This window comes from Anolis sagrei, chromosome 1, assembly GCF_037176765.1.
Source record: "Anolis sagrei isolate rAnoSag1 chromosome 1, rAnoSag1.mat, whole genome shotgun sequence".
Classification (NCBI taxonomy): Eukaryota; Metazoa; Chordata; class Lepidosauria; order Squamata; family Dactyloidae; genus Anolis; species Anolis sagrei.
This window is the reverse complement of record NC_090021.1, coordinates 84,230,204-84,254,610: the sequence shown is the minus strand read 5'-3', so window position 1 is coordinate 84,254,610 and position 24,407 is coordinate 84,230,204. Positions and strand designations below refer to the sequence as shown.

At 38.8% G+C, this 24,407-nt stretch overlaps 1 protein-coding gene across 14 annotated transcripts in view; it reads right to left on the bottom strand.

Moving 5' to 3' along the window:
• The window catches only part of PTPRK (protein tyrosine phosphatase receptor type K), a 430,669-nt gene that overhangs the window by 263,030 nt on the left and 143,232 nt on the right, over positions 1–24,407 (bottom strand). For all 14 annotated transcript variants that reach the window (XM_067466813.1, XM_060753318.2, XM_060753320.2 and 11 more), the window contains exon 3: positions 9,894–10,165. In XM_067466813.1, coding sequence (XP_067322914.1) covers positions 9,894–10,165 — 272 coding nt within the window. The remainder of the gene's footprint in view (positions 1–9,893; positions 10,166–24,407) is intronic.

The window sequence follows — 24,407 nt, the reverse complement described above, 5'->3', positions numbered from 1 at the left end:
TAACTAGCACCAGACTGATATACATACTTCTCAACGAGAAAGAACAAAGCAGTGGGAAGTCATTCAGTTTTTGCAAATGAAACACAACTTTTACTGTCAAATTTTGTTCTTCATATATGAACACATTTTCTCACAGAACCATAAAACGGTACTATCTACAGAAAGAGTTCATATCTGAACAGCCACAAATATGCCAGGCATCTGAGTCTATGTAGCCTCCTCCTTTGGACACATTCAATTTCAAAAATGAAGAGTCCTTGTTATCATTTAAGATAATTATACCCTTTCAAGTGTTCTTCTGCATTCCCAGAATAAAAAAAATGCCACTTTCGATGAAGAAAAAACATCAGACTAACTGTGCGTGTTATATTTGTGCATCACATTTTTTTGTCATTTTTCTCCATTTGCATACCTAACATTTTTGTTCCAGCATGGAATGTAATCTGAAATGATGAAAATTTGTACAAAATGTACTCTAAATCATATATCGCTACTAAACGTTCCAGCCCAACCTCAACTTAGTCCATAGCAATAATCAGTAAAACATTATTTGAAATAGGTTCATAATTGGTTTTTATTTACGTTTCCATTTTGCAGTATGGTCCTGACAGATACCGGATTCATGTCAAGATGGACAGCATATTCTTTCAAGTAATTCAACTGCATAAATAGGGCATTTGCAGGTTAGCAGTAAATAAAGCCCAAATAGAATGTGAGAGTCAGTATGAGAAACAGACCAAATGCAGTTGTATCATTAATACTTCTTTCATGTTATGTATTTATTTATTTGCGGTATTTATATACCGCCCTTTTCAACCCTGAAGGGAACACAGGTTGGTTCACAGTGTTGGCAATAATTCAATCCCATTGGTAAAAAAATGTATAAAACATAAAATTGACCCTCCCCTGATAAAACATTAAACATTATTAGACACTAGGTTCTTGTGGGTTTTTTCGGCCTTCGACAATACATTATTAGACACATCACATAAAATAAAATCTTAGGCATCAATTGGATAAAATGGAAACTTCCATGGGAGAAATGGAAGGAGGGAGATGTCTTTATATCTCTTCTCACAAGCCTTTGCCTGCATATAATGAAGGACAACATAATTTTGAAATTCTATCAAAAAATGCAAATGATAACACAGACTGGGCCAAATTAGATTTTCACATAGACAGAGATCTTTGAGGACTGGTATGCTCACATTGTATTATAGTTATACTTATATTTTTCCAAATTCATACCTCCCATCTGTATTTCCGAAAGCATTCCTGATTTTAAAAAAACCCTGAGATAACACCTCTCTAGGAATTCTTAGTTCTTCCAGCATTACCCTATAGTTGACCTTTGCTGAAAGTTGACCATAGAAAATCTAGAGTCTGAAAAGCATGGGTCTAAAGATTCCTTGAGAAATGATTACTCTAAAATAGTGATTCTGAACCTGTGGGTCAACAGATGTTTTGGCCTTCAACTCCCAGAAATCCTAACAGATGGTAAATTGGCTGGGATTTCTGGGAGTTGTAGGCCAAAACTTCTGGGGACTCACAGGTTGAGAACCACTCTCTAGGTCCTGCAGCATCATTGAAGGAAGTTGTTCATTGAGTCGCACCGGAGGAAAGGCAACGGCAAAACTCCACTGAATAAATCTTGGAAGGAGAGCTCCACAGTAGGGTACCATTAATCAAAATCAACTTGAAGACATGTGCAAAGAACAACAAAAACAGATCAGGGTCAAAACAACTTTTTTTTTCAGCCACATGTATGACCAAATGACAACTGTTTATTTTACATGAAGTGATACTGCAACACAAGCTGATACCTAAGCATTGAAGCTTCACAAAGCACTCTCCTTACTGATAGAGAAGCTAAAGGGTGGCATATATGAAATCATATCAATGAAATTTATTTGTTACTGACTAGTTGTAATTTATGGCATTTTCTCATTATTAAAATCAGGCAATTATAAGAAAACTTTGCATGGGAATTATAAATCTGTCAGATTTTTTATTTTTGATAAGTCTCAGAAAATGTATAACATTCCTTATGGAATAAGTTCATAAAAGGTGACCACATGAATGAAATCCCTTCTGTTCATTTCCCCCTCGTTGCCATTATGAAAGATGAACTACAAAACGGTGTGTTGCCAATATGCTGCCAATGAGTTATTTTTAAAAGTGGGCCAAAAATCTTCTAATGATTGATGAGCAACTTGAAAAAGGAAAAATCACCTTTGCTGCACTTTGAAACAAACAAATGCTTCTTGAGAACTGTTATGAAAACCTCTCCAAGAAAAAAGTGATTACTAAAACACGTGTGTCTGTTTCTGTCCCTAAATGTCTTCATGTCAATACATTAATTCAAAGTAGGAACCTATTCAGAGCATTTATTGACATAATGTATCCAACTTCACATGTATGTAGAACCTTTACTGAAATTAGTGGATAAAATAATCCTTACCACCAGCAGCAGCCAGATATTTCATTCATCGGAAACAAGCTCCCCTTTTCAATCCCCAATTCTCTATTAGAAAGAATCTTAGCAGCCCTTGTAAATATATCTTGACTGGCAGTTCCAGGAACCAATGTGAGCCACAGTCAGTCTGACATGGTATAAAGTACCTTTGTGGACAAGAAAGACCAATCCATTTATTTGATGAATGCCTCTTGCTTCTTGGAATTCTGAACACTCTGAGTAGTAGCTAAAGGACATAATCTGATTGAAAAGTCAGTCACACTCGATTCATCATTGAAATACAAGACTCCAGGAATTTCAGCCTAGCCCACAGTTGTGTTAAGCTTTTTCTTTCTGTCTCCCTCAGAGACAAGCATAAGACAGGGTTTGCAAACTTATTTTAAACAAACACAAACAGTAACATGTTACTTCACAAGTAACACATTAGTGACACATTATTAATCCAGCCAACCAATTCCTTGGCTAAAGGGAGATCTGAGCATATATCATAGACTGAATCTTGCATTACCCCAAGCTAGCCCTCTCCAAGGGCTTTTCTACACCATCAACCAGAGTATTTTGTCCTGGAGCAGTGACTGATTCATTTGTTCATGCCACACCACAGGCAATAAAATGATTTGAAGTTGTGTTGTTGTCTACACAGTTCCCCTACCCAAATCTGATGAACACTGCTTTGTTGACCCCTTCTCTCTAGGGCTCCTGGTTTCTTCTGGGTAAAACATCTTCCCAAAGCCCCACTGGTTACATGGCTCAATACATCTCTCTGCCATCAATCGCTTATCACATATGGCTGGGCTCCTTGTCAAAACTGGGCAAGTGATGTTGGGATTGGAAGAACTCTGGGAGGGTGTCATGAAGGCAGCAGTCATGAAGGCAGCCATGGCATCCCCAGGGAGAAACAGATATTCAGGGACATCCTTCCCCCTATCCTGCTGCTTCTCAGAACAGAAAAAAGGAACTTTAATGTAATAATATTTTATATTTACAAGCAAGTAGCACTGGGGGGGAAATGGTGGCACTTGCTACCCAACAGTCTTTTTTGCTTCTCATTTTAAAGACAGTCCAGTCTAGATGTATGCACATAGAAAAAGGACCAGATCTTCTTGCAAATTGCAAAACATAAAGTGTGTGTGGGAATGTCACATTAAAACCCAAAAGAAGTGCTTTCACTGATAAACAGGCAAGCTATGTGGATCAAGGCGGGCTATGAGGCAAGTACATTTTTTTATCGGAGTAGACAAGCCCTAAGTCACTGGCACCGACTTAGCTAGTCACAATCTTCTTGGACAGTTTATTATACACAGACATCTTGAAACATGTTGGGGAGAAAAGGTAAGAACTCAACTCAAGGATTGTGATCAATTCAGGAGTGTATGAACAGGTATAGACCTAATTCAATGTTGTTTCCTAACCATTTAGAGTTCCAAATATTACAAGACTTGACAGCACAGAAACACCTAGCAGTCATCCATCATATACTTTAATATCAAAGCTAGCACTATTTGTAGGCTGCCTTCCATAACTGGTCAAAGCTACATTTATTGTAGAATGCAATATTCTGCTGCTTCCCATATTTCTAGAACCACATTACATCACTCTGTTCATTCTGATTCTTTTTTCAACCCAAAAATGAAAATGTCTCAAATCTCAAATACTCAATAAAAACATTTAATTGGTTGAACTCTGATTTCTCCATTTCTCATCTTCCCTATACTTCACCAGCAGCAATTAGCATCGCTCACTTTAACATTAACCACACATGTCATCCTGAACAAAAGTTTACCATGACAGGGCAGCCAAGAGTTCCTACAAAAATGTAACTGCCCCTGTTGTTGTTGTTGTTGTTAGCTATGGCTCTGGAATTCCCAGGCCATTCTCAGGTTCTGGAAATCCCTGCAGAGAAATTCTAGACTAACTTCCTCCCTATCAAAGTGAGGCAAAGTTCTAATCATTTAGGTAGACCCTTGACAACTGACCCCCCACTTGAGATACATTTATACAGTACATACTGTATAAATGCTACTTTAACTGCAATGGCTCGATGCTATGGAATCCTGGGATTTGTAGTTTAGTGAGACACCAGTACATTTTGGTCAAGAAGCCCAAAGATCTCATAAAATTACAATTCCCATGATTCCACAGCATTGAGTTATGGTAGTTAAAGCAGTATCAAACTGCACCAATTCTACAGTTAGCTGGGTTCCTGTATTTTCTTTTTGGGTGTATTTTTAAAGAGATTCCCAGACTATTAGTTAATATAAATATCCTCAGTTGAAAAGGTGTGTCCCTATTCTCAAAACCATGCATTGAGGCAAAATATAGCAGCTAAAATACTCTTTTGGGACTGTGTTCACCTGTGAAACACTTTCTGCCCCTCAAAAGTATGTTTTCTGAGCAAGAATCAATGCATTTTTGCAAATTCCAAATTGCACAACACTGAGATCTGTGCTCTCCCCCCCCTTCCCCCCTAGACAAAGAGTTTAGAAACTCTACAGAAATTCTTCAGTAAATGTTGGTTATAGAGAAAGTTGCTGATTTTTTTTTCCTACATGGAGATGAAATAAACAAAGATTTACATCCCTAGTTTTAATGTTTCATTTTTTATTCATTTCATATTTATTTTTTAATTTTGTCTGTACTAATTAAATGCCATTTGAAATAATTGACTGCAAGCCACCTTGTGACCATTAACAGGAAAAACAAAAAACAAACTGAATTAATACCATTTAAATAAGTGAGTGAATACCATTCCCATTTTCAAACTAAAGAAAATAATAAGGCAGCATTACCATTCATCCAATCTTTCAGAGGCAGTGCTGCATATTTGTGAAAAGGAAGAGAAATGGAAGACAAGTTTCTATCTCTCAAACAAGCTTAGAAGGGAGGATCATACAAACTGAGACACTGCATAACTGAATTATCAAGCAGAAGTTCTTAAGGCATGCTGATAGCACTGCATCCAGGCTGAATGAATAAGACTGTGTACACACACAGCAACCATATATACAATCCATATGTACAATAAAGGGTACGATTTGGGTCCGAAATTATAGATTTTGATGAAACCTGTATATGTTGAGAGTAAAACCTTCTCACAACCTCTGAGGATGCCTGCCTGGAGAGAAGACTGTATAGCCTGGAAAACTCACAGCAACCGACAGACTGCAATGAAATCATTTGACAACACATAAAACTTTGTAGTTTGACACAAGGCTCCTCGGATTCATTTCAGAGATGATTCAAGGGGCCAGTCAAACCTTGGATGCCACCATTTTTCTGCCCAGGCCTTGCTAAAGGCCACAGGAGACACTAAAGGGCATTGGTGCTTCTTTGAGATTCAACGTGTAGGGGCAAACATGTTGAGTGGTGAATTTGGTTCATTCATGGAGAATCTAAAAGAAGTCAAAGCCTCACTTCATTCTCACCACCCCAGCAGAAACACACCGAAGTGCTGCCACGTCAGTGGAAAGAGCAGAAGGGATTGAGGGTTTTTCAGCTTCTCCCAATCTCCTCCTCTCTCCCCACCCAGCAGAGAAGCACCAAAAGAGCTGCTGTTACAGCACAAGAAACAAAATCAGTGAGAGTTTTTTTCCCCATCTTCATTCTCATGCCAGCAGCAAAGCACCAAGGGCACTGCCACCATGATACAGTGGATGAGGTATTTCTTCACTTTCTCCCAACACCTTCTAATCTCCCTGCCCTAGCAAAGTGTCATGACAGAGAGAGCAGAATGAGTGGCTCTACTTGGCAGAGAAGCACCAAAATTGCTCATGCTGTGGCAGAAAGAACAAAAAGGATGGAGGATTTTTTCAGCTTCTCAAAACCTTTTCCATTCTCCCTGTCCTGGCAGAGATGCAAAAAAAAAAAAAAAAAAAAAAGCCAGCACAACAGTAGAGAGCGTGTGTAGGGGATTTGGGCTTCTTTCAGGCTCCCCCAATGGACTTTGACAAGAACTTAAGTCCATTCTGGGGAGCCTAAAAGAAGTACCAATCCCCTCTGTTTTCTCTGACGTAGTGAGGAAGTGCCAAAGACACACCAATGCAATTTTTTCAAGCAGACACTATAAAAGACTAGAAACAGCACCATGCTGGTCAAAGGTATTACACTGATCCACGTGTAAGCCAACCCAATTTGGGGAGGGGGGTCAATTTTTGGCATATATTTTTTTAGACCCATACATGGGTATATCCTAGAGTGGACTTCATTAAACATTATTTAAGCATTAATTAATCTTGCCACATTAACAAAACGAGGGTGAAATTCAGCTTGGTTTACTTTTCCTTCAAAATCTATACAGACAAACCATCCCCTCAAGCTATATGTTACCAAGACAGGCATTCTATGCTCAGCTACACTCGTGGAACAGCAAATTCCCAGAAGTTGCTTCAATTCTTCCCGGCAGGATCAATGTCTATTATGTGACTGTGATAAAAGCAAACACTGCCAGACAAATTACAAAGGATTCACATGAACATGCCAATTGCAAAGAAATTATTTCCAAGCCAAAAAAGAAAACAATCAGTATCTTTTTCCTGGCAGCCATGTACCAGTTGCAAGTTAAACATTGTATTATTCGAGTTAATCATTCCAAGTCTGAGAAGGAGGAGGGAAACGTTGGGATAACCTTGGTGGCAAGTCGCATTTTCAGATCTTGTATACATTAAATATTACACAAGTAGCTGATTTGCATGTCTGCCTACCACCTTGGTATCTGGACTTAAGGGGGAGAATACACACACACACGCACACATATATGCACACACACATTCCTGTATGTATGTTTCCCAGGCATCAATTATCTGGAATATGCCGCTTCTAGTGAGTATGAAAATACCAGCTTTTCAGTTTATACTACACCTCTTAAAGCAAAATTCATAGCTGTCAATCCCCTCTTAAATGCATGTGACATTCCGCTAGTGTTTGCTAAACTCTCTACAGGCACGCATGTAGCCAGCAGAGTTAGTGAACTGAAGCACTGTCACAGAGAATTGCAGCTGAACAAAGGAGACATTCATGCCACGCTCAGTAGTGTGTAACACAACATTAAAACTCTCGCTGTAAGAGGGCGGGATGAGTATTTTTAAGCAGCTGTGTTGACCTCATGCCCTCAAAAGAGGCTCTTACAAAAGGAAACATAAAAGGCACACTGTGCAAGAAGAGAGAAAGCAATCCACACTGAGGAGCTCTCTCCCCTCCCAAAGCACTACAAGATTATATGGCTCCCAAGTATGCTCCATAGTGTGTCATTTAGAAAATGGTGCATCTTGGCTGAATAGAAAGCTGCTGCGGCTTCCTAGCTTCCTTTCGCTGGACAAAAATAGGAAATTTAATTTTATCTTAATGGTTGCTTTTCTATATGAATAAACAATGCATCAAATGGCAGAGGAAGGAAGTGGCAAAGCCACCTCTGAGTATACTTTGTCTAAGAAAATCCCATGAAATAATAGAATCACCATAAAATTGGCAGGTAACCTGAACGCGCATACACACACACACACACATACATATTTATTTCACGCATTTCTACCCCACCCTTCTCAACCCCCAAGGGGGGACTCAGGGCGGCATACATACATGCATACATACATGCATAAACACACACACACACACACACACACACACACAAAGGGAAGGAGATATTATGCAGGATGGCGTTTTAAAGGGCTATTACTAAACAAATCACCCATAGTGACATTTTCTGCCTTGAGAAAGTCTTTATGTATCACTTGTCCCAATGCTTCCTGTCACACAGTGTTTCCCCTACTACATAATGTGTAGAAAAGGATGTGCTAGATACCAATACAAACCACATAATATTTAGTTTCTTACTGGATTTATATCATGCCTTTCTCCCAAAAAGGGAATCCTATAAAGATTGCATGGTAAATAATGAAAATGCCAATTTATAAATCTAAGGAGAGTTTGGAATTAATCTCCTGGAGATGGGAAAACTATAAATAAATCAGCATAGTAAAGTGCTTACAGTGTTAGACTGGGACATGGAAGACACACATTCAAGTCCCCGCTGAAATTCATTGGGTATGACAAAACATTTTTGTCACTCTTTCTCAGCCTGAATGACCTCACATGATTGTTGTGAAATGGGACATAATCAAATATGCTACTTTGATTTCATTTGTAACTCATGTAGGATATAAATGTTATTGAATTAGTAAATAAAAAGTACGAGGAGATACTTTTAAGCCCTCGTTGTAATCCCTCCTCTTCTTTCCTCCCCAACTCTCTGATGTCAATCACTCTTCAAAGAAGAAAAAGTCTGTCACTCTCAGATATCTCTGATCACAGATACTTAGATTTCTGTCTAACATATAACTTGGGTCTCTAGTATGGTTCTTCCATTTTCTTGGTAGTCATTTCATGTTACCTTGATACTAAATACAGGGTTAGTCAAAATGAATAGGCCAATTCGGGTACAATTAATTTTCTTATTGGCCTATTCATTTTGACTAACCCTGTATTTCTTTGACAGAGGACACAATTAATGCCAAATTTAGGTGACTGAACAGGAAAAGATTGTCATTTTAGTCCCAATGGTGGAATCCAGGAGAGTAAGAGAACTCAATGTAGACTGGAAAGACCATGGAAATAAAACAAAGAACTATCAGGGGAAAATAGTGCAGAGCCTTAAGTGTAGAAGTGAATATCTAGTTTAGTCTTGTACTCTCTATCTCCCTCACTCTCTCATTACCCTTTCTCTCAGGCATACATACAGATGTAACAAATGTTCAATAAATTATGTGTCTATGAAAAAAACAATATTGTTGAGAAAAGTTGCATCAAATCAAAAGTTTCCAACACAGGTTCAAGACATACAATATTATTTTTATCAAACAATTATCTGTAATCTATGCAGGCAAATGGGAAAAAGTACACAAAAACTTGAAAATCTTTCCAAATAGTCTAACAAATCATATGCAAGTGTTTTTGTAATTTGTGATGATTTCAGGCAATTTGTATCACTGGTGTTGCAGTAAACTACTTAAAGTAAATATGCAGGAATGACTAAATGGGCTGTTTGCCTCAAATGCTAACGGGAAGAAAAGCAAAAATGTATAGTCTACATGCACACAAGGAGACACACACACATAAAACACGCATGCACTAGAAACTTTATACGGATGAAGAGATGTGCTTTCTAAAAGCATCAACAGGTAGGGTGTTTGCAATGAGTCAGAAATGCATGTCTCCACTACTCTTTCTCCTCTACATCCACTGGCCCCAGGTTGATAGAGAGAAGAAATTGAAGTATTCTCCCTCAATCCCTCATTAAGCTATAAACCCATATTGTAGAAGTTTTTAAAATATACACTGTCATTAAATGAAGAAACAATATATCCCAATCACAGAGGTAAAATTGTTGTAAACACATTTGCTGGTGTTGTTGCTCCAGACTTACCTGGTATTCATTTGGCCAGAAGGTGCTGACAGCCAGTTCTGCCCGTAGCCAGTCTTTGCCAGTGGACCCTGTCACATTCCAAATGGGATTTGCCAGAGGGCCCTTGTTTACTCTGACCAAGATGTTCAGGGTTCCTGGGCTTGCCCTCTTCTTGCTGTACAAAAGGTAGCTGAAATCAATACAGTGAGTATCATTCTCTTTCATTGTAGGAAGCTGGAGCCGAGCCTTTTCTCCATGGCTATGGTGAGAAGCATCAACAATCATGTATGATCCTGCCAAGAGAAAGAAGAGGAAAGGTGAATTTGTGGATGCAAGTCAGCTCCTTCACAACCTACCCCTGCATAAAAAGTGCCCCAAAATATGAAAGAAGCCAATAAAAGCAACAAGTTGACCACTTCTGATCTTGATCTTGGAAATTGAATGGGGAAGGGTAGATACTGAAAAATGTTTTGTGTTGAAACTACTATGCTTGGAAGCTTCCAGGAGTAGTGGAATCTCTGTTTTGTAAAAGAAAAACAAAACTCCCATGCTGAAAGCATTAGGAGTGGGTTTCGTGAGGGCTGGAAAAACAGATTCGTGTCTCAAAAGCAAACATTCCCCACCTCTTTTCTAAATACTCATGTTTACATTGGTTTACTTAAAATGTATGGTTGTATTCATAATTTCTGAGTGAAAAGATTCTGGAATCACTCTTGTAAATGTTTGCCAAGATACACAGGGATTCCATAGTTAATTCAGTGGTTGAGCAGGTAACATGCATGCAAAAGATTACAGATATACTCTTTATTATCTATGCAAATTAAGGGAAGAGAATTTATAGCCCTCCACATTTTACTGGACTCCCAATTCCTATCAACATAGCCAACAATGAGAACCAATGGGAGAAGCAATGCATCAGTCTTTGGATGGTCACATATTTCCCAGATTGGGAGGACATAGTGAATTGAAGGAACTATAGGCTTCATATACTCTCCATCAACTCCAGCTTTTCTCCCCTCTCAAAAGACATTAAACAATTGTGCCAACAGTCACCAGCTCATAAAAATGTGAAATATATTTTCCAACTTGACCTTCCACCCCTAGCAGTGCAAGCAGTTTACAGCATGATTAAAGAATGAAAATCAAAATCACAACAAAGAAATACCTATCACAAGGAAGACTACTGACTTTAAAAGATAATATCTGCCTCCCACATCAAACAGCTCATGCCTGGGAATGTTCAGAAGAGCAATCAACTCAGAAGGGGCAAGCTAGCAGTCAACAAAACCATGAGTATATTGCAAATAAATCTCGAGCCAACTATTGGTATTTTTAGATCATTTGAACTAGTCTACAGTAAAATATAGACTTCCAAAAATAAATAATAAACTTAAAACAGAATAATCTATCTCAGCCAAGGGGAAGCACAAAATGAGACCAGCCTTTTAAACATCCCAAGGCACCAATTCCACATAGTATTGAGTGTCATTTCTATAAAGCATTTATTGAAAGTCAGCCCCATAATTTTTACAGTCCCTGGCCAAATGATGATTCCACACTCCTGTCTTATGAAAACAATCTACCCTTTTTATTAAGCACGATACTTTAAAAATCACCCCAGGGTTGAACGTTAAAGGCACCAGGGTGTGTGCTTTTAAGAAAATTGTTTATCATATGTCACCAACACTTTAAACTTCAGAAACCATTTATCTACATTTATGTGCAATGAAGCTATTCTGCATGTCAACTAGCTTTCCAGAGAGGTTTATTAACTACTCTTGAAAACACACTTGAGCTAATGCAAGATAGATTGTCAAGTAGTTATTGCTCAATGAAAATAAAAAATAGATCAGTATGTGACAGAAAAATCAACATTTATTTTGTTTGTGTACAAACCTTTTAATTGCCTTTCCAATCAATTTAGCATGTAATGGGAAAGATAGAAGTGCTTGACAGATTAAAAAGTACCTTTTAAAAAAGTTTCATTACTCATACACAAACCTATTTCATCTTTGTTTCTAAATGATTCTATAACTCTATACAAACAAAACAGCAAAGTTCAAGAGCCCAGTTAGATTTATATTTGATTAACCAGACAGTACCCACCGGAGTGATATGTTTCAGAAAACTTGGCTAGGCTGCATTGGCTGCTGCCCAATGTTATTTTTACAGCTTGTTTCTTAAATCCGGGAATAATTTTGCACCAGGATATTTACGTTCAGAAGTATTGGCACTTGCTGCCAGTGATGGATCAGAAATGACTTAATGTGCCACATTAGGAGTTTCTAAAATAATCACTAGAGGGTACATAAATCCATGTTTTATGGGTTTATAGCTGAAGAGCTTGCACAGACATTATCCCCTTGCCTACATACATCAGTGGTTGTACAAACTGCTTCACTAGACTGAAGCTTCCAAAATCTCACAGCCATTGTAACTCTTCTGAGTTCTGACACACCCTGATTTGAGTCACAAATGGTCAATCATGAAGAAACCAGGATTATCCAGTGGGCTGCAAATTTCTGCCTCTACTTCTACAATGATTTGACCATAAGTATTCTTTGTCTGGAGTATTAAATATGCTAGAAAGCAATTTCAATACTTAGATTTAAAAGAAATCTCACACTCATAAATGCTTCTATTGTCAGTTTATTACTAGTTGGCAACTATATCTAGGGATGCTTTCAACAACTTTGGCTGCTACTCCATCAGTGTCCTTCTTCAAATAAAGCAGACTGGACCACAGTCACACATACATAAAACACATCCTGACAAAATTATTTGCCTCTGAAAAGCTTCCTGAAACTTCAACTGGTGAAAATATGACTAGGTAATTTCATACTTCTCCAATTTTGTTTCATCTACATATGCTTCCAGATTGTTTCTCATTGTAACTCAAAGCGTCTGTTCTTATATACAAAGCCCAAAGCATTTTGGGATCAGGACAGGTCAAAAATTATGCCTTTCAGACTACTTTCCTGCCCTGGGCAACCCAGCATATTTAATATTGATTTTCTCTCCTATATATTCTCCATTTTTTAAAATTACAAGCTGGGTTGCAATTTTCACTCTGGTGCTCAGGTGTCTTAACTTCACAGTACTGAACAAAGAAAGCCTTCTCAGTGGCTGCTCCCAGGCTGTGTAATTTCATTCCATTGGAGGTTAAATAGGCTCCCTCCCTCACTGCTGCCATTCTGTTTAACTAGGCAGCCCCCTCATGCTAAAGTTAAAATAAATTGTGAAGCAGATGCATGTTTTGATGTGCATCTTACTTGAATTCTGTCTCATATGAGTCCTTTCCCAGTGAAAGCATTACATGATCCTTTAGTAATACGGCACCATACTCCACGTGAAATGTGTGCACAGTTATATATGTTCCTCCACCCCTGCTTTTTGATGTTGACAATGACAATAAAGATTAACAAATCATTTCAAGCTAGATACAACATCATTAGCAACAACAACAAAAAATCAGTTTCTGGAGACAGCAGACTGAAGATAAACTGTGTGCTGTGTTGGAATAAAAAGGAGGGAGCTCAAGCTTTATTGACCCTTATTTCTGACTTATGGCTATCACAGGGCTTTACTGGCAAGATTTGTTCAGAAAAAGTTCGCCATTGCCTTCCTCTGAGGCTGAGAGAATGTGACTTGTCCAAGGTCACCCAGTGGGTTTCCATATCTGAGTGGGAATTCAAACCCTGTTATCTAGAGTTATAGTCCAATGCTGAAACTCCTAAAACACATTGGTGCACTCTCTCTTTTGTTCCCACTTTTTTTTTGGGGGGGGGGGCACCACTGTGAAAACATGGTAAGACAAATAAGCAAGTACCAAGTCTGCCTATTATGGCATCACCATTGCTAGTTTCTGCCATTTGACTGTGCACTGGCGTCTTCATCCACTGGGAAGTATTTTATATTGTTGCACTGCCAAGAAAAACCTATATTATGGCTTCTTCTAAAGCAGCAAGAACATCTTTCAGGCAGGTGTATTTTCAACAGTATACAGAGCCATCAGTTTCCACATCTCTGGCTAGCATTGGTTCAGATTGTATGGTGCATCACTTTCCTCAGAAGACTATTTCCAACAGAACTTTTCTCTCTTTTTTCCTGGAAGCACATTATTTTCCCCAATGTGTTGTTCTTTCAAAGAAGTGTCTATGGTGCTCATATTTTACTACAGAAAAGCAAACCCCAGAGTCTTAAGGGGGTTTCTTAACTTCATTGTTCCTTATGTAAGGATAATTCCAATAAAGTTAGTTGTGTAATAGAGTATAAGAGAACAGAATAAAAATGATTTGCCAATGGTGTATGATATGCTCAAGGGAAATTAGAAAAGGTCTAGGACACAAAGCTGTAAATTCCAGCAAATGACACTGTTCTACTGAAAGAAATAAAAACACATATACATTTGTCAGCACTGGTTGTATTTATAATATACTAAATTACTGGATTTAGGTATTGACATATACAAACAGTTCAATCCGCCTTAACATTCCAGTACTGTGTTTATGGAAAACAAGTGGATTAAAATATTTGTATTGTGCCTATTATACAATCTCAATTTAACGTAACATTTTTTGTAGCTTGTTGAAAACTGTTGTCTACTGAATTCTTGAAAACACCTGCCTCTGAACAAAGTCTATTGTTTTAGACCAAATGAAAGAAGCCAGATTTGCCTCAAAACATTTTCCTCAACACCACATGCAGAGGTTTCGAGACTACAATTATATCTTCCTATAGTAGTGCATTAATGCCATCCAAATAAAATTGTACACATCTGTACTGCTCAAATCAAAGAACTACATCCTGTTATATTGGCCAGGTTCATAAGTAAACCAGACATTTGCTCACATATGGTCCTACAGTTGATGTTTCACAGCTGTTCCCATCCTTCTTATCTTGGGAAGGGCTGATGGGTGTTGCAGTTAAAATCATCTGGAAGAGTACTACACTTGATCTTAGCCAAAAGGCCGAGAAGCGACTTATGGGGTTCAGATAAAAACTCTATTTTAAAATTGACCCTTTTTACCCAAAAAGCGCTGGCCATTCGTGAGAAGATGGAAGCAGAGAGAGGCGACCTTGCTGCCATCAACAAAACTCAAACTTAAAAACTTAATATGGACACGCCACTAGTTTTACCTACCCATGCCCCCCACCCTAACCCTATTTTAAGGAATTAATCAAGTTTTAATCTTTTAGCCTCTTTGTCTTGTGGTTGCTCAATTATTTGGGAGTGGGTCGACAGGCCAGTAGGCCATGATGCCTTGTGTTCATATGTGGTTTTACTGTATGTGTATGTTTTGTATGTTTTGCATGTTTTGATATGGTCAAAATTGACTAATCAATAAAGAATTGTTGTTGTCATCTGGAAGAGTACATCTCTCCTACCACAATTTAATCAAGCTTGAAAAGAAATGTACACTTCAATTCCTAGGACCTTCTGAGAATTCCAACAAGTTCCGAATTTAGCACTACACTATAAAGATACATTGTGACTAAATATATGCAGAGGTCTAGGGACTTACCTCCTTACCAGTGGTTACAAACATTTGATCCTATTTTGGACTTCAGTTCCCAAAATTCCTGAAAGCTGACTGGAGCTTCAGGAAGTTGAAGTCCAAAACACCTGAAGGCTCTAAATCTGTGGTTGAAAACATGTGGCCTTCCAGATGTTCTTGGGCTTTAGCTCACATCAGCCTTAGCCAGTACTATTAGCAGTGAAGGGTATCTCCAATGACACCAAGAAAAATGCATTTCCCACCCTGTGTACTGTTTACAGATAGAGAAATATTTAAATAAAGCAAGCATACATAAAATATTTCTACTAGAGAATCACTCTAAGAGAAATTGTTTGTCACTTGGTGCTCACAGAGAATGAACAATTGAGAGTTCTCCCGTATGGAAGTTAGATGCCCCATATGCATAACATGGCCAAAATATTGATCTTCTGGGTCAGTATAGAACTGGTGAGCAGTGACATAGTATAGTGAATGTGGTGAACAAAAATGTATAATGCTGTTTCCAATATATTAAAACCAAGTCTCTGTTCCTTGTTTCATGTTTCATCTGCAACATAGCACAGGGAGGAGAACAGGGGGAGAAAAACAGCCTTTGAAGTGAAACATTGCCTACGTAACTGTATTATTTTTTTTATTTCACACACATTTCTTTATGAATTCACAGCTGAGGAATGTAATAGCTACCAAATATATCAGGAGAAATAAATGTGTTTTATAAGCTGTGAAAAATTCCCATTATTTTTATAATCTTGGAGTACTTATTTTCTTTCCTGTCAGGCAAAGCTGTATAATAAACCAAACTCCACAGCCTAACTGTTCCATTGGGCCTCTGCATCTCAGCTTTCATGTATTAATTTATATTTCACACAATAATGGGAATAGTTGAGGAAAAACCTCTTGGTAAACTTTTCACAGTGTTTGATTCAGTCTAATCTTTATTCTAATATTATATTGACCAACAAACAGTCATTTTCAGGATTCATTTTGACTTAATGAAGCTACTGTTCAAAAAATGTTGCACCAGTACAGGTCAATTTTAAAATTTCATTGGAAAGGAAGAACCTAAAAGTGCTTGTGCCCTTTCTTGAGAACCATTCAGAGCCTTTTCTGACATAACTTGTTGCATAGTAGTGCTTCTTTCGATGTGATCCTTGTAGCAAATGAAAGTCAGTTTTTATATACAGCAGCTGGGACTTCTAATGGGATAACTCAGTATTACCTTGGCCTTGGAGACGAATCTGTTAAGCCTGTTAATTTCTGCTTTAGATCCCCATATTCCTGAATAAGAGATTCCTAAGAATGAGCCATGATACTCATGCAGCAATTAATTATTAATTAATTAATAGGACTGCGATTTGTACATAGATGTTTGGGACAAGGAAAATTGTGTAGTAGAGCTAATTTGAGGTCTAATTCATGCTAGATAAGAATAAAGCAGATGAAACTTCACTTACTGTATGGCTCTGCTGCCATAAGGACAGATCATTTAATGGTTCAGCCCCATAACCTGCCTCTGACATAGCTGATATCATAAACTATAGGGCACTAATTGAAGTCCTTCAACTGGCATGTGAAGTTGCCATTTTTGTCTGACTATATTGCAGGTCAGACCAATGATCATTCTAGCTCTATCACCTGCCTTTGACATAACCAGTGCCATAAACTACAGGGCACTAATGAAGTACTTCAATTACTCACTAAGGAATAGGTAGGTGCCTTACAACAGAGAACTCACAGTAGAGACAATATAAGGTTCAAGACCATGATTATTGGTATGTGGTCAATGTGTGGGGGCTTTTAATTACTGGGTGCTCTGCTCTTAATTCATGATCAACTTTATTTATTAGATTATCAGTGATTGAATATGTGGTGACTAATTACTCCATGTCTATTCTTGACAAGCTCTACTAATTAAAAAGAAAACCAAAGCCATCTTGAAGATACTAATGATCTCACCATGAGAGTATATGCAATCAAGCAAGCTAAAGAAATATGACTTGACTACCAAAGAAATCCAACACCACTTCAGCAAATCATTGTACAGTTACTGTTTTCAGTACACGTCAGCACAAACACCAGAAAGTAGTTAGTTGTTATGTACTATTCTTCTCTGTATCTTACTACCACTGTCCAAGCAAGAGACTTAGAACCATAGCATCTTAAGGCATGGAATACACACGTTCATGAAATATGATCACCCAAAGACTTCCAAAGACAGATCTTTTCATCTGTAAGCACTGTTAAAGGTTTCCATAAAATTCTCTCTTCTTGCAAACAGAAACAAATCCTAACCCAAACCCAAATGTAAACCCATACAGAACAATACAAATGAATCAACAGAAGTTACATATGTTCTCTTATCAAATTCCCATTTATTCAGTGGATCTACCAAAGTAGGAACCACCTATTAAGTAGCTGGGACTAAGTTTTCCCCAATCTTTCAATGTTTGTAATTGTTATTGAAGGAAGTGGGCTCCAAGGAAAGTCCTCCCTTTCAGGCTTTCCAATTTATTTTAGTAACAAAACTGTTTTGGTTACAGACTTCCTAAAGTAACCTTCAGATAGGCCTGGGTCTCATATTTTCACTGTGCACACCAAGAACCTAATGAAACCACTCATTTTGTTGTTTCATTCAACAATATCCAAGGTATTTAGGTGGATATTTTGAGGGTATGACATGATTTCCAAGTGTATCCATGACCAACCAAAAATGAGGTCTTTTGTGGTTCTCCAAATCAGGGGGGAAAAAAACAAATACTTCAAATGTTTATTACTTTTGATCAGACATTTATCTGGAATTTAACAACTCTGCCTTTCATGCATCCAACTCTATACCATTTGGGGGTCCACTCACTTCCTCATACTTGCTTCCTTATTCTGCTAGTAACCTTCAGATACATGAGACTTTCCTCTTCTGACTCCCCATCCTCATTTAATATATTCTCAAGTGAAAAATCATGCAGAAATACCCTACCTTGCCATCAATTAGCACCTTAAACAAGTTGAAACAGAAAAAAGATTTTAAAACTGCCCAAAAGACATTGCCAGCAGATCTCTGGGCTACTGGTCAAGTACACTAGCAAAGAAAGCATTTCTCTTCTGTGAAATAATGTGTGGTAAATATAAAATGCTTTGTTATCACCTTTTAAAATTATCTTTATTTAACTTTCTACAAGTAAAATTTGGAGAGGGGGGAAGAATTGGGGGGGGGGTATGTGGGAAGGGGAAGAAGGAAATAAAGCTTGAGCCCAGAAAGACTACATCTCCTAATATGAACCTGCCAGGGTATTGAGATTTTCAGGAGAAGTCTTTTTCCTTAGTCCTGCCACCATCACAGGGTCACTTGGTCAGAATATGAGTGAGGGTGACTGCACCCGCCATCTGGAAATCTCTTCCAGGTTGCCCCCCTCTTGCTTTCCTTTTACCTGAAGGCAGACTTTTTTTTTCATTTAAGCAAGCTTTTCATTTATAAACAGATGAGATTTTTATTGGGTATGTTTCACTTATCTATTTAATTTTTAAGGTTTAATCAATTTTAAAATGTATCACAAAACTACCGGTATCTAATTCTTTTTAAATGTATTGTCAATATTTTTAATTTTCTGGTTTTGGGAACCATTCTGAGTCCAACTATGGCAGAAAGATGGCATGTGTGTGTGTGTGTGTGTGTGTGTGTGTGTATAAAACCCTCACTTACTTTTCCCATTTATCTCCTGAATGCTTGTGTTATACATGTGGAGAAAATCTTCATATTTTTCAGATCCATGTGCACACGTCATTCGCTCGTGCATGAATGAAGGCACATTGTAACACTGCATTTTTCCAATTCCAATTAGGATTTGAAGAGCTAAATTTGAACAAGAAGAAATGCTTTAAAAATCCAAGACTTCTGAGGAGAATCTCAAGCAGTTCCCATTTCCTCTGCAGAGAAGATGCAGTTTTGCATTAAGCTTTTCTTTCCTGACAGGCTCTTGGTTTTTAAATAAAAACTCAGGCGTTAAAAAAAAACTGCAAGCATTGCATAATAAAAAAGAGGTTTAAACAGAATACAGAATTTGCTGTTACCAAGACCGCTGAGCTGTTCAGTGCTGCACTGTTGTGTACTGTCTCATGTATCAGGCCTCCTCTTAAATGAATAATTTCAGAAGCACTACAAAGGTTTTTATGGCATATTTCGAGGGCATAAGAGGTTCTGACTCTAGAAGTGCCAGGCTCTATGTTTGTTTTTCTAGGTCATGTCAGTGGGACATAGTGTCTAGATTTATGACTACTCTTTGAACTGTTGGAGGGGATGACTAGTGACTAGGTAGGATGTAGCACAATTATGAATTATTCAGTTTGTGGGTTTTACCTCCAGCTATATTATTGGGGGGGGGGGGATCTGTTCTCCTTTCTTTACCGCACTGATGCTGGGGAGGGTTTTGTTTTTGTTTAGTTTTTTTAAGATCCTGAAAGAAAGGTCATGTGTATCATATATGCCTAATTTTAATAGTATATTCTCATCTTAAGCTCTACAATTTATAGAAAAGGTTTATTCCTTCTTAGGTATTTTAATGACATTTCTATGCACAAATGGACAGCTTTTGGGGGAGGGGAATTCTTAAGTATTGAATGTCATCATTACTAAGAAATGCTACAATAAATACACAGACACAGTGTGAAACCAGGCATAAAGCAAACCTAAATGTCTGGAGAGCATGAGGTTTCTGAGAAAGTAAGATCAGAAGGAAAAGAACATTTTCCACTTTTGGTAAAGGCTAGATGGAAATATGGTGAGGGGAAGAGCCTAAAATGAACTTTTATGTAGCAATGAATACATTGCTACATAAATACGTTGTAGTCTTCTATACAAAATACTAGAAAGGCAATGGATGGGTTCTTAAACATGGTGATAAAAGTCAGACCTGATTGGAATCTGGGCCATTCATCCTTTAATTTGCCATCATACAAGAATATAGGCTAAGAGAAAGCTACATTATTAAGTGGCCACAGGAGGAGAGGGAAATGCTTTAGGGCAATTGCTTCAAATCATAAGTTTTTCCCATACATTAAGTACCTTTTAATAGACAAGAATGCATTATTTAAGCAAATTAAAGGGACAAAAATGCCAAAAAGTCCATTTTTGAAGTCATATACCATAAATTGGAAAAAATTGAAAGGGCTTAATAAAGGTTATGGCAGGCCTCAGGTGTTTGGATCAAGCAAGCTTGTTCAATGGTTGGGAATTCTGGGATCTGAAGTACAAAACACCTGGAGGGCTGCAGGTTGAAGAGGCCTGGGTTGTGATATTCTTCGTTTTTGAGTTGTTTTCAACTCATTGCATCCTAAGGCACTCTTATCATAGGTTTTCTGGGGCTGAGAGTGCATGACTTGTCTAAGGTCACACAGTAGGTTCCCATGGCTCGGGACGGGGGGAGTCCTAGTCCAACTCTCAAACCAGTATGATCCCTATAGAGAATGTGCTAACAACAACAAAAGATGGCTTGGCACTGCCAAGCCATAGAATGCTAATTAAGGTGGTCAGTTGAAACATTCACACCTAGCTGTCTCACCTTGGTCATTCCACAGATATATAAACCCCTTTTTTCCTAGTTCCAACAGACCTCGCTACCTCTGAGGATGCTTGCCATAGATGCAGGCGAAACGTCAGGAGAAAATGCCTCTAGAACATGGCCATATAGCCCGGAAAAACCTACAACAACCCAACAACAAAATATTTAAATATCCGTGATCTTGATTTTTCTCTCTGTGTGTGTCTCCCTCACACACAAAACAAAGTGAAGGAAACTGTAATTTTTATTCCTTTAGTGCTATCCCTAATAGCTTGCCAGAAAAAAAAGCATCTGAGTCAGCTCTCAGGTACAAACTTTCCATTACCTGCTCAGCCTCACTTTCATCAATCTATTGTGTGGCCTGTTCTCAGTTAACATTAATATCCTTGCTGGTGAAATCTTACATCTGACCTTCCCTCCACAATTTAGTTTAATCTGTCTTCACAAAATATACATGAGGTAACTTTAAAAAAAAAACTCAGAGAGAAAGTTTAGAATTATTGTACAAGTTGAGTCTCCATGACCACAAATACATGAACTCATGACTAAAAGTCATCATAGAATCATTGAGTTGTAAGAGACCTTGTGGGCTATCCAGTCCAACCCCCTGCCAAGAAACAGGAAAATCACATTCAAAGCACCCCTGACAGATGGCCATCCAGCCTCTGTTTAGAATTACCTTCACTGTCCAGTCTGTTATTCCATATATTTATGGCACACATTTTGATTCCTAGTGAATTGTTTAAAGCCAGAACTGCTTGCTAAGTATTGGGAACACATATATATGACCAAGAATGTACTTTATTTCTTGAATATGATTTATAAAGCAGCAGACTTAAACTCAATACTGATTTTATTTAATTAAGGGGAGCAGTGGTTTAGCTGTCCTAAATCTGGCACTGCTTCCAGCTAAGCTCGATTGTCAGTGGGGAGTGGGAGGCAACACAGAGCAGAACTGGGGAATACTTCACAGAGTTTGATGATCAGCACATGGGAAGGGGGTGCCCTTCCCATGTGCTGATCAGCAAACTCTGTGGAGTATTCCCCAGTTCTGCTTAAAATGGGGCAAAGTGAGATTAAGTCAGAGAACCCAGAATACTCAATGGAAATTGTTGTATGATGTGGAGACAAACAGTGGTGGATTTGTGTTGAATTCAAAGTTTTTGGCCACTGGATACATATCTTTTGATTATAAAAGCTTATGCTGCTGTATCCCGCCTTGAGCCACAAGGATAGGCGGGTGATAAATAAATAAATTTGCTTAGTCTCTATTCCTTTGTGTATTGATATTCCAAACTAACATAGAGATGTCTCTGAATTTATTGTCAAATGGGAGGTGATGCTGGCCCATATAGACAAATGGCATTTTGATGCAAACCAATTTCTTTATATTTGGAAAGTCTTTTTCAACATGAAAACATGTTACCTCATTTTATTTGTCATGTCAGGGCAACCAGTCAATTGTATTACATTTCTAACAGAACAAAACAAACAGACAGGCAAAATACAAATTTTGCAAACTTGGTAGTTGATTAAATGTCCTTTGACCAGTATCTGGCCACTTGGGAGTGCTTCTGGTGTTGCCGCAAGAAGGTCCTCCATTGTGCATGTGGCAGGGCTCAGGGTGCATTGCAGCAGGTGGTCAGTAGTTTGCTCTTCTCCACACTCGCATGTTGTGGATTCCACTTTGTGGCCCCATTTCTTGAGGTTGGTTCATCTCGTGGTGCCAGAGCACAGTCTGTTCAGTGCCTTCCAAGTCGCCCAGTCTTCTGTGTGCCTGGGAGGGAGTCTCTCATTTGGTATCAGCCATTGATTAAAGTTCTGGGCTTGAGCCTGCCACTTTTGGACTCTCGCTTGCTGAGAGTCCAAAAGCAAGTGTCTCTGTAGATCTTAGAAAACTATTTCTAGATTTAAGTCATTGATGTGCTGGCTGATACTCAAACAGGCGATGAGCTGGAGATGTCTCTGCCTTGGTCCTTTCACTATTGGCTGCTACTTCCCGGCGGATATCAGGTGGTGCAATACCGGCTAAGCAGTGTAATTTCTCCAGTGGTGTAGGGCGCAGACACCCTGTGATAATACGGCATGTCTCATTAAGAGCCACATCTACTGTTTTAGTGTGGTGAGATGTGTTCCACACTGGGCATGCGTACTCAGCAGCAGAGTAGCATAGCACAAGGGCAGATGTCTTCACTGTGTCTAGTTGTGATCCCCAGGTTGTGCCAGTCAGCTTTCGTATGATATTGTTTCTAGCACCCACATTTTGCTTGATGTTCAGGCAGTGCTTCTTGTAGGTAAGAGCACGGTCCAGAATGACTCCCAGGTATTTGGGTGCGCTGCAATGCTCCGGTGGGATTCCTTCCCAGGTGATCCTCGGAGCTCGAGATGCTTGTCTGTTCTTGAGATGAAAAGCACGTGTCTGTGTTTTAGATGGGTTGGGGATCAGCTGGTTTTCCCTGTAAGAGGCAGTAAGAGCACCTAGAGCTTCGGAGAGCTTCTGTTCAACCATCTCAAAGCTCCCTGCTTGAGCAGTAATGGCACGATCATCAGCATAGATGAAACTCTCTGTCCCTTCTAGCATTGGCTGGTCATTTGTGTGGATGTTGAACATGGATGGAGCAAGCACACTCCCCTGGGGCAGGCCGTTCTTCTGTTTCCGCCATCTACTTCTCCGGCCCTGGAACTCAACAAAAAAGCTCCTGTTTTGTAGCAGGTTTCCTATGAGGCGGGTGAGGTGGTAGTCCTTTGTGATATTATACATTTTTCTCAGGAGGAGGCGGTGGTTCACAGTATCATAGGCTGCTGACAGGTCTATGAAGACAGCTCCTGTGATCTGCTGCTTTTCAAAGCCATCTTCTATATACTGAGTCAGGTTCAACACTTGCGATGTGCAGCTTTTGCCTTTCCTGAAGCCAGCTTGCTGTGGAATCAGACATGGGTCTATTTTTTCCGTAATTCTATGCAAAATAAGTCTCTCCAGAACTTTGTAGAGGTGGCACAACAGAGAGATGGGTCTGTAGCTTTTTGGGTCATTACGGTCTTTGCCTGGCTTCAAGATGGCGATGACTCTTGCTTTCCTCCAGATTTTGGGGATCTGACAGGATGCAGTGCAGTTGTTCATCAGCTCCAGCAGCCAGCTCCTTGCTTTTGGACCAAAGTTCTTGATTTGTTCCATCCGTAGATCATCCAGGCCAGCTGCTTTGCCATTTTTACATTTAATGAAAGCCATGTCCAATTCAGTAGATGTAAAGGGTTCATGAAGGTTTTTCTCAGTCTCTGGTTGTCTGGCTATTGGTTTCTTTCCTACTTTGGTGGCAAGGTTGGGTTTCCCATTCTTCAAGAGTTTGTGTGCTATCTGATCTGCCTTTATGTTGGCATGGGTATTAGTTTGTGAGGGGTCATTGCTCAGCCGTCTTAGCAGCCTCCACGCCTTCTGGCTGCTCCTGCCCATGTCGACCTCTGTG